The sequence below is a fragment of the Xyrauchen texanus genome, chromosome 35 (genome assembly GCF_025860055.1).
Source record: "Xyrauchen texanus isolate HMW12.3.18 chromosome 35, RBS_HiC_50CHRs, whole genome shotgun sequence".
NCBI lineage: Eukaryota > Metazoa > Chordata > Actinopteri > Cypriniformes > Catostomidae > Xyrauchen > Xyrauchen texanus.
Window position 1 is genome coordinate 38548711 of NC_068310.1, and position 11894 is coordinate 38560604.

The following is an 11894-nucleotide window of genomic DNA, read 5'->3' on the forward strand; positions in this document are numbered from 1 at the left end:
AATTTTCAGGTGATCTATCCCTTTAAGGGAATATTAGATTTGTATTTAAATACAGTAGAAAGTGTTTAATATGTTTAATTAAGGGCATTTATATATGTGGTGTTGGACTCCATTAATATGCATTTGTTGTGGTCACATGTGTGTGAATATTAAACCTATGAATAATGCATATTAAGTATATGAGTTTTGAATATTAAGTGTATCATTAATTGGATGATTTGAGTTCGGTTTATTAGGTGATTCTGACCTTTGACTGCCAGACGAGTCTGTACGGGTTACAGTGACCCAACCGATCCATCACCCTCTGAACTGTAGCGCCAACTTCCTGTGGGTACGGGTCACCCCTGTTTACAACCTTAAATACAAACAAAGATTTGTTCTATGTGTTCTAAACAATTCTTACACAGTTATTAAATCACCAATAAAATGCTTAAAATTCCATCAGAGATCAAGTGTGACTCACAGACATGGGCAGAGAATGAGCGGAGAATAAAATCACCACGTCGTCCCTCTTCTCAGGGGGAAACTTGTCCAGTTCGTTTCGTACATGCTCCGCAAAACACTGAGAAAGAAACATTGTTACACCCTCATGTATGACTGCAAACACACTGGGGAAACAATAACACACACTGGAAGATGCGTCTCCATGACGACCACAACAAACATTCCATAAAAAGAAACTTGTGCATCATATGAAAGCGTATCAGTTATGTTGGGATTCACCGATATGAACATTTTACCGTTAGCGCTCATCTTTTGTTTCCTGTTTTACTTTTAAACATGTACAAAGAGATACAAAATACTTCAAGTATCATTTTATACTTCTAAAACATTTTTTGCACTAACAACAGAACCCACATTTTACATGTTTACATGTGGTTACCTCAGCAACAAAACACCCTTTTATGTTCTATTGTGGTATAATGGATAATGCCATCCGGACCGCTAGAGGGCGCCGCTTGCTCACACAATGCTGACTGAAGCGCTGTTTTTAAACTTACAAGCTTTAGTAATCGTTCATGACCATATTGCGACTTCACTCTCAACTCAATCCATCGTGCAGCATTAATGGAAACTTTACTCCGATGTCTCGTAAGTCAACGTTTGCTAGTTTTAAAGCGTTTAGATGGTTTTACCTCACCATGTATAGGTGCCGCTTACACTACCGATGTTACTACTACATCTGTAACGACGGTTCTTCCTCAATGTGAGAACGAGAATGTTTACACATGAAATATGACGTGTTCCTCCTACATTCTGTGGCTATCATTATAATGTCTGGATTGTGCAGATGTACAGAGGTAGTAGTAACATCGGTAGTGTAAGCGGCACCTATACATGGTGAGGTAAAACCATCTAAACGCTTTAAAACTAGCAAACGTTGACTTATGAGACATCGGAGTAAAGTTTCCATTAATGCTGCATGATTGATTGAGTGGAGAGTGAAGTCGCAATATGGTCATGAAGCTTGAAAGTTTAAAAACAGCGCTTCAGTCAGCATTGTGTGAGCAAGCGGCGCCCTCTAGCGGTCCGGATGGCATTATCCATTATACCACAATATTCAGAGTTTTTACAAAGATTGTTATGATTATTAATTATAAACGAACCATCAGTTTTAATATTGGCGTTGTTTTTATGCTTAAAATGGATTTGCCGATGGTTTTAATTTGGTCAATAAATATCGCCGGCCGATACGTCGCTGCATCCCTAGTTTTTTTTCAGAATCCCTCAACCAAGCCCAAAATTTGCAATTGTGACTCATCCTGAAGCTTTCAAACTACATCCAACAAACTCGGCGCAAACCTTCAGACTGTTCGGACTCGTTTAACGGTTTTCACACAGGAGACGATAAAACTAAAAATCACCAAAATCCCATAGACTTACATTAACGGAGAGTGTCAATGGGCCAAGACTATGCAAAATCGAAGTGTAATAAAAAATTCAAATGTAAACAAACCCACACAGACTTGCTCTCTTTTGCCTTTCTTTCCTTCAAACTTAATTTTTTTTAAAACTAACTTTCAGAAAAGGCTCAAAGTTTGTCTTGACAATCTCTTCCTCTAGTTCCTCTAGTTGTCGTGGTGTCACATGCGTCTCTGGGTGGGTTGCGTGCATTTCGAATGATCACAGATTTCTCGTTAAATCGATTCTCGATTATCATAAAACTCAACAGATAATCAATCCTTTGAATAAGTGCTGGCATTTTGGTCATTTTAACCTCCTCAGATGCAACTCACAGGCTGGCATGAACACCTGCTGACTGGTGTTCATTATTGCTACGGTAACGCTGATGAACAGACGCCGCGGCTGGTTTTATCCCGTCTTGTGACACTCGACACAATGTTTGATCAAAGACTGTGATGTGCAAAACATGTTTGTTACCTCGACCAGTAGAGGGTGTGTTGGCCACCTGTCAATCACACTCCAGTTCATCTTTGGCCTGTCGCCACGGTTACTGTAGTACCTGTAGATCGCATTCAGACTGCTGCCTGCCGTGCACACACACACACACACACACACACACACACACACACACACACATAGACTGTGGACACACACACACATTAGACATGTGGACAGAAAGACAACTGATATAATAAATGATTGTGTTTGATGAAATGTTTACATTCACTGAATACGGATTTGTAAAGGCATGTCATACAGTATGTAATAGATGCTAATAGCCATTCATGTTGTGATGCATTAATTAGGTAGTATTAAAACACTGCTGTGTGTGTACACCTGTGTGTGTTTACCTGTGTGTGGGTGTGTATACCTGTGACTGTGTGTATATATATATATGTGAGTATACCTGCCCGTGTGGGTGCGATTCTGCACGTGTGTGTGTACCTGCGTGTATGTGTTCGTGTGTGTACCTGCCCGTAAATGTGTGTGTGTGTGTGTGTGTGTGTGTACCTGCGCGTGTGTTTGTGTGTACCTGCGCGTATGTGTGTACACGTGTGTGTATACCTGCCGTATGTGTGCGTGTGTACCTGCGCGTATGTGTGTGTACACCTGCGAATGTGTGTGTGTGTGTACCTGCGCGTATGTGTGTGTGTGTGTATACCTGCGCGTATGTGTGTACATGTGTGTGTATACCTGCCGTATGTGTGCGTGTGTATACCTGCGTGTATGTGTGTGTACACCTGCGAATGTGTGTGTGTGTGTACCTGCCCGTATGTTTGTGTGTGTGTACCTGCCTGTACGTGTGTGTGTGTGTACCTGCCCGTATGTGTGCGTGTGTACCTGCGCGTATGTGTGCGTGTGTACCTGCCCGTATGTGTACACATGTGTGTGCGCGTGTATGTATACCTTGCGCGTATGTGTGTGTGTGTGTGTGTATACCTGCGCGCGCGTGTATACCTGCGCGTATGTGTGTGTATACCTGCGCGTATGTGTACACATGTGTGTGCGTGTATGTATACCTGCGCGTATGTGTGTGTGTATACCTGCGCGTATGTGTGTGTGTATACCTGCGCGTATGTGTACACATGTGTGTGCGTGTATGTATACCTACGCGTATGTGTGTGTGTATACCTGTGTGTGTGTACACGTGTGTGCGTGTATGGGTGTGTACCTGCACGTTTCTGGCACATTGTGTGTGTGTGTGTGTGTGTGTGTGTGTGTGTGTGTGTGTGTACCTGTAGTGGAGCAGCTGTACTGTGGATACTGTGTGAAGGCGACGGCTCTCTGTACACCATCTTTCTCCATCTGTTCTACAGCATCTTCAGTGAGCGGATGAACATACCGGAAACCAATATAGAACTTATGAGGAGCTACAAACACACAGACAGACGGATATATTCATTAACTAATTACCATCATCACTTTTATTTCGGATTTTCCAAACTACCAATTTTCATAATCGACTAGTCAGTCTGTAGTTTGAATAACTAGTGGAATATTCAGTGTTAAAGGATAATAATATATAATGTATAATTAGGCCATTAGACAACCTCCTCGTGGTCGCTATAATCTGGTTCTTTACACAAAGTCTCTTTGTTAGTTTGAACACATTATTTATGCACATGTTGAGTGAAATTGCATCATTTTTATTTGATGTAAAAGTTACGGTTGGTCAGCACCAAACCAAATGAGAAATATCCTGCCATTCTCAAACAGGAAGTTGCATTAAAGAGCTCACACAGTTTCCCGCTCATTAGATTATCGGGTGTGTGAGACACCAGTTTAATCTATCACACACAGGGCTTCTCGTGTCTCTTTATCTCTATGTGGCTCTCTACAGATATGTTGTTAAAGATGTCAGTTCCTCTGTTTCATTCGGATTATATTGTGATCGCTCACAAAACAACAGACACCATCAGACTCACAGGAGACACACGAGAAGATGAAGTAGTCCCGTTCAAATACATGTAAAAGCATCAGTAGCAACACTAGCAAGTATTTATGCAATCTATAAAAACATCACATGCGCTCTCACCCGTCTCAGGGCAAATCTCGTCCAGGAGTTTAACCATCCCTTCTCCCTGCATGGTGGTCCAGGCTTTGATGGGTGACCCTCCTCCGATCCTGCTGTACTGCTCTTGGATCTTTGGGGTGCGTCGTTTGGCAATGAACGGGCCGAGTTTACTGTGACAGATGCAACATGCACTTTTGAGAAGCTATTAAAGATATTCCCTTTACAGGAGACATGAAACACCGTTTGCAACACATTTTACTTCCCTTAAAGGGACATGCAGTAATTACAAGTGAAACAGCATATTCAAATGTAAGGTGGGAATTGCACGTGAACGCAAAACGTATAGCACGTGAACGCAAAACGTGTAGCACGTGAACGCAAAAGTATTGCATGTGAACGCAAAAGTATTGCACGTGAACGCAAAAGTATTGCACGTGAACGCAAAACGTGTAGCGCGTGAACGCAAAACTTATAGCACGTGAACGCAAAACGTGTAGCGCGTGAACGCAAAACTTATAGCGCGTGAACGCAAAACGTGTAGCGCGTGAACGCAAAACGTGTAGCGCGTGAACGCAAAACGTATTGCGCGTGAACGCAAAACGTATTGCGCGTGAACGCAAAACGTATAGCGCGTGAACGCAAAACGTATAGCGCGTGAACGCAAAACTTATAGCGCGTGAACGCAAAACTTATAGCGCGTGAACGCAAAACGTATAGCGCGTGAACGCAAAACGTATAGCGCGTGAACGCAAAACGTATAGCGCGTGAACGCAAAACGTATTGCGCGTGAACGTAAAACAGCACGCGAACGTAAAACTTACAGCACGCGAACGTAAAACTTACAGCACGCGAACGTAAAACTTACAGCACGCGAACGTAAAACTTACAGCACGCGAACGTAAAACTTACAGCACGCGAACGTAAAACTTACAGCACGCGAACGTAAAACTTACAGCACGCGAACGCAAAACTTATAGCACGTGAACGTAAAACTTACAGCACGCGAACGTAAAACTTATAGCACGCGAACGTAAAACTTATAGCACGCGAACGTAAAACTTATAGCACGTGAACGTAAAACTTATAGCACGTGAACGTAAAACTTACAGCACGCGAACGTAAAACTTATAGCACGCGAACGTAAAACTTATAGCACGTGAACGTAAAACTTATAGCACGCGAACGTAAAACTTATAGCACGTGAACGTAAAACTTACAGCACGTGAATATGAGGTGTGATTTATGCACTTTTTGGCGATCGCTAAGCAAACTGAGAGGTGAACTAACGTGTATACGCTCGCGAGCCGTCTGGCCAAAATCCCATAGTATTCAGGCGTCAGATGTAAGATTTGAGACGTCACACGTCACGGTCACGTGTTGGAGCTGCGCTCAAAGTCCGCGGCGGCGTGGCGACGACGTAGCTGAAAAAGGTTTGTATTTACTTTGCGTCTGAATAACGTACGCGTGGGTAAACGTGTGGATAAACGTCTGGATAACGTACGTGTGGATCAACATCTGGATAACGTACGTGTGGATAAACGTGTGGATAAACGTCTGGATAACGTACGTGTGGATAAACGTCTGGAAAATTTAGTCAATGGCAGGAAAGATTAAAGTAGAATTAAAGTAAATTCCTATGTACACTAGCAATGGACTAGCCTACACAGAAATTCAGAAACGCAGAATTAGAAAATTATCTGTTTTTGTCACATAACACACACAGGAAACAGTAATCCAATAGCAGTAGTTTTTAATGGGGTAATCCAAAATCGTAGTCTTCCAGGCAGGGGTCAAAATCCAAATAATCAAACCAAACACAAGAACTAAAACAAGCTAGAAACAGAACTCAGAAGTGGTGTGACATATAACAAGGACTCCGTGACAATGACTGAACAGACAGGGTATAAATACACAGATACTAACAATGAATAACAGGGAACAGCTGAGTGCAATGAACAGTGATTGGTACAGACAAGGATTGTGGGGAATGCAGTTCCAGAGTGAATGGTGACAGTATGGGGAAGAGACCTCTAGTGGACACCCGGGAAACACAAACCAGACACTGTGACAGTTTTATATCAATATTTTAATCAATATTTTCATACGTTATAAGTTATAATTATAAAATATATATAATTATAGAAATTATAAGACTGTATACGAAAAACTATGTAAAAAAATTATATATATATATATATAATTTTTTAACATAGTTTTTCGTTAACATATATAAATATATAAAATAGGCAACTCGATCAAAAGAGTTAACCCACTACCAGCCAAGCTTTGAATACTACTTTTAAGTATCTTGATCAAAAGATTGCGTACAAGTGCAGGCCAAATATACTTGGACTTTTCTCTCAGTATAAATCAAGTAGGGCCTATACCTAATGTAATTTTAAGTATATTTCTGAGAGGTACATAAAGTATATTTTTGAGAAGTATATAAAATGTAGACTGAAAGTATACTTATTTTTTAGTTGAAAAGAAGTAATAGAACAATTTTGGTAAGTGTTAGCCTTACTAAATGTATAGTTTTATAAAATTGCTGTAGGCTGCAGTAAAATCTGTCAAATATCAACTGCAAATTTGAATTAATTGATTTACCTTTTACTAACTGGCAGCCTTAAGTAAGATAACAGTTTTTGCAGTTCTACTATAAATCTTGCATAGGCCTACATATAAATATACTAATTATACTGATTACTAATAGTGTCTACACTGTTGTACAACCCACAAAAAAACATGAAAACGTGTGTGTTATGATTACATCCCAAATTAAAAAGGTACAATAGTGAAGATAATAGATATTTGCCTAAGTATTAATCCAGGCGCTTATCCACGCATGCGTTATCCACGCGCTTATCCACGCAGTACGCTATCCACGCCGACGTTATCCACGCGCGACGCTATCCACGCCGCTTATCCACGCCAGCGACGTTATCCACGCGCTTATCCACACGTACGTTATCACACGTCATTGGTCACGGCAATGTACGTGACGATCGACACGATGATTGCTTAGTTTGCAAAGTAAGTGCACAAATCACACCTCATACGTGAACGTAAAACTTATAGCACGTGAACGCAAAACTTATAGCACGTGAACGTAAAACTTACAGCACGCGAACGTAAAACTTACAGCACGCGAACGTAAAACTTATAGCACGCGAACGTAAATCTATTGTGCAAGTTAAAACAAAAGCAATTTTTTCATAACGTCTTTCTAAAAGTGTGTTCTTACTTCTGCACAGGAAGTTGTATGAGGTCTGTGTCCGAAAAGAGCCGAAGGAGGAAATCATGAACGTCTTCAAGTTTCTCGGGGCCGCCCATGTTCAGCATCAGGATCCCTGTTTTGGGTTTTCTGCTGATTAAATGAACACAAAGAGTTTCAGTTAAGAACCAGAATGTTCAAGAGATTTCTTTGTGAAGCTTTACAAGGACGAGTGATTGTGGACGCTGTACCTGCTCTCGTGTGTCTCTGGAGCGGGTGAACTGGCAAACGCAGCTGCTGTCGACTGTCCTCTGAGAGACACACTCGTGCACAAACTGACCGGCGGACCGCATCTGACCACTGCACAACAATACACAAACACAACATGTTCAATCTACAGTACTAATATGGTCACTTATAACATTTATTTGCAGAAAATGACGACTGGTCAAAATAACACAAAAGATGCTGTTTCAGACCTCGAATAATGGAAAGAAAACAAGTTCATATTCATTATTAATCAACACAATGTTAGAGTTTATAAATCAATATTTGCTGGAATAATCCTGATGTTCAATCACAGCTTTCATGCCAGTTGGCATGCCCTCTGCCAGTCTATCACATCGCTGTTGGGCGACTTTATGCCACTCCAGGTGCAAAAATTCAAGCATCTCGTCTTTGTTTGATGGCTTGTGTTTATATTTTTATTTGGAATTTGGCAGAAATATCGTCAGTAATTTATAGAATAAAACACAAATGTTAATTTTACTCAAACACACACACACACACACACACACACACACACACACACACACACATAAAGAGTGAATCCAGAGAAACTGATCATTCTGCCGTCATCTCAACTTTTCCAAAGGTGTATATACAATATATAAACAGGTTTTTTTTATTATTATTTCTTATATATATTTAATTTATTAATTTATTTATTATTATCTTATATATATTTAATTTATTAATTTATTTATTATTATTTCTTATATATATTTTATTTATTAATTTATTTATTATATATATATATTAATTATTTTATTATTATTTATATATATATATATATATATATATATATATATATTTATTATTATTTCTTATATTTTATTTATTAATTAATTAATTTATTATTATTTCTTATATTTTATTTATTAATTAATTAGTTTATTATTATTTCTTATATATATTTTATTATTATTATTTATATATAAGATTTTTGATTTCTTATTATTTTTGATTTCTTATTATTTTTTATATATTTTTTTATTATTTTATTATTTCTTATATATATATTTTTTATTTTTTATTATTATTATTATTATTATTATTTCTTATATACACTCACCTAAAGGATTATTAGGAACACATACTAATACTGTGTTTGACCCCCTTTCGCCTTCAGAACTGCCTTAATTCTACGTGGCATTGATTCAACAAGGTGCTGAAAGCATTCTTTAGAAATGTTGGCCCATATTGATAGGATAGCATCTTGCAGTTGATGGAGATTTGTGGGATGCACATCCAGGGCACGAAGCTCCTGCTCCACCACATCCCAAAGATGCTCTATTGGGTTGAGATCTGGTGACTGTGGGGGCCATTTTAATACAGTGAACTCATTGTCATGTTCAAGAAACCAATTTGAAATGATTCGAGCTTTGTGACATGGTGCATTATCCTGCTGGAAGTAGCCATCAGAGGATGGGTACATGGTGGCCATAAAGGGATGGACATGGTCAGAAACAATGCTCAGGTAGGCCGTGGCATTTAAACGATGCCCAATTGGCACTAAGGGGCCTAAAGTGTGCCAAGAAAACATCCCCCACACCATTACACCACCACCACCAGCCTGCACAGTGGTAACAAGGCATGATGGATCCATGTTCTCATTCTGTTTACGCCAAATTCTGACTCTACCATCTGAATGTCTCAACAGAAATCGAGACTCATCAGACCAGGCAACATTTTTCCAGTCTTCAACTGTCCAATTTTGGTGAGCTCTTGCAAATTGTAGCCTCTTTTTCCTATTTGTAGTGGAGATGAGTGGTACCCGTGGGGTCTTCTGCTGTTGTAGCCCATCCGCCTCAAGGTTGTGCGTGTTGTGGCTTCACAAATGCTTTGCTGCATACCTCGGTTGTAACGAGTGGTTATTTCAGTCAAAGTTGCTCTTCTATCAGCTTGAATCAGTCGGCCCATTCTCCTCTGACCTCTAGCATCAACAAGGCATTTTCAGCCCACAGGACTGCCGCGATACTGGATGTTTTTCCTTTTCACACCATTCTTTGTAAACCCTAGAAATGGTTGTGCGTGAAAATCCCAGTAACTGAGCAGATTGTGAAATACTCAGACCGCCCGCCTGGCACCAACAACCATGCCACGCTCAAAATGGCTTAAATCACCTTTCTTTCCCATTCTGACATTCAGTTTGGAGTTCAGGAGATTGTCTTGACCAGGACCACACCCCTAAATGCATTGAAGCAACTGCCATGTGATTGGTTGATTAGATAATTGCATTAATGAGAAATTGAACAGGTGTTCCTAATAATCCTTTAGGTGAGTGTATATATATATATATTTTTTATTGTTTCTTTTTTATATATATATATATATAAAAAAAAGATTTTATGCATTTGGCAGACGCTTTTATCCAAAGTGACTTACAGAGCACTTATTACAGGGACAATCCCCCCAGAGCAACCTGGAGTTAAGTGTCTTACTCAAGGACACAATGGTGGTGGCTGTGGGGATCAAACCAGCAACCTTCTGATTACCAGTTTACCAGTTATGTGCTTTAGCCCACTACACCACCACTCCATTTTGAGCCTACTACAAGAACAAGATTTCTGCAAAACACTATAATTAACATTATATATATTATTAATAAACATGTTTCTGCCAAAAAAAAAACATTGAATCGTCATGAAATTTTCCATATAAAATTGTATTAAACTATAGTATTTTTATAGTTAAAACATGATCACAAAATTATTTTTATTACCATAGTTTTCACTTTCCTCTATTATTGTTATTATTATTATTATTATGCTTTCGCTTAAAATACGCTGACTGTAGGAAAAACATGGTAAATTTAGTGCAAAACCATTTCCAAAAAAACAAAAAAAAAAAACAAACAACTGTAATTTTCTCTTCAGGGGGTCAGTCACCTAAACTTGCTCTCGTGAGATTCACCAAATTCCCATTTCCAAACTTTTTTACACTTTGGATACCAAATAAAAAAAAAATATTGTTTGACTTAAACATGTCAAAATAGTGTTTAGTACATAAAAGCCATTTAATAAAGAATCTTAAAATAGATTAGACATAAAACCCCGGGATTAAAATACTGGCATGTATCATATGACATCTGAAATATCAAACAGCATTAATCATGTTGTAACACTTTGACCACGTGATCTCATTATAAAGCACTGCAGTAGCGCCATGCGGCCGGAGGGCGCCGCTGTTACGCAGTTACGAAAGCATGTGTTGTGTAACGCGTTTAACGCCGCGCAAACTTTAACTCCTGGTATTTCTTGACGGTTCATGAACGTAAATGAACTCATTTCGTTTTACGCACATTAATGCATGAATCAATACAGACTCTTAATCCAAGAGATTTATCGCCAGAGAGTTCAAATAAACTGCAGTACAATATACAGAGTAAAGTCACGGGCACACTTTAACCTTCAAGAACACCAAGCTAACAGCAGCACAGCTCATTCCAGCCATCATGCTGTTAACTGTGCATAGCAAACCGTATAAATGATAATAAAGTATATAGATAATGATGTAATCATGTGAACGAATGCGTATCATGTGCGTACTTGGATTCATTTATACTTACACTGTAGGAGCCGGCACGCGCTGCCCAAAAATGCCATTATTTACCACTGTGTCGAAAAGTCCTCTCGAGCCTCAAAGCGATAAAGCAGATTAATAAACAAACAGCAGATTTAAACCTCCTGCTTCTCTTTACTGTGTCTTACAAGCGCTTAAATTCCGATATAAAGTGCTGATCGGTGTCAATGTTACCGCGGCGTGATGACGTTAATAGCCCCGCCCCACGACACGCCCATACATCCGCACGGCCAGCAAAACAGACACGATGACGTAGTCAGCTATGCAGACCAATCAGGAGCGTTCATTAGAAACAAAGTAAATCATAAATAGTAAAATATGTTTTTTCTATCTATCTATTATATGTCTAGATTTTATTTCAAACTGTTAAAACGTTTTTATAAACTATGGTTTATA

At 39.2% G+C, this 11894-nt stretch overlaps 1 protein-coding gene across 2 annotated transcripts in view; it reads right to left on the reverse strand.

Annotated features, from left to right (window-relative positions):
* The window catches only part of LOC127628912 (ferrochelatase, mitochondrial-like), an 18961-nt gene extending 7293 nt beyond the window's left edge, over positions 1 to 11668 (reverse strand). The window contains exons 1-8 of one of the 2 annotated variants that reach the window (XM_052105892.1): positions 11485 to 11668; positions 7886 to 7994; positions 7665 to 7784; positions 4442 to 4590; positions 3642 to 3776; positions 2383 to 2489; positions 464 to 562; positions 248 to 355 (exon numbers count right to left, since the gene is read on the reverse strand). In XM_052105892.1, the coding sequence (XP_051961852.1) occupies positions 248 to 355; positions 464 to 562; positions 2383 to 2489; positions 3642 to 3776; positions 4442 to 4590; positions 7665 to 7784; positions 7886 to 7994; positions 11485 to 11521 (864 nt within the window). In that variant the 5' untranslated portion in view covers positions 11522 to 11668. Of the gene's footprint in view, positions 1 to 247; positions 356 to 463; positions 563 to 2382; positions 2490 to 3641; positions 3777 to 4441; positions 4591 to 7664; positions 7788 to 7885; positions 7995 to 11484 lie in introns of both variants that reach the window. The other variant, XM_052105891.1, reaches the window with a different exon arrangement.
* Positions 11669 to 11894: the final 226 nt, after the last annotated feature.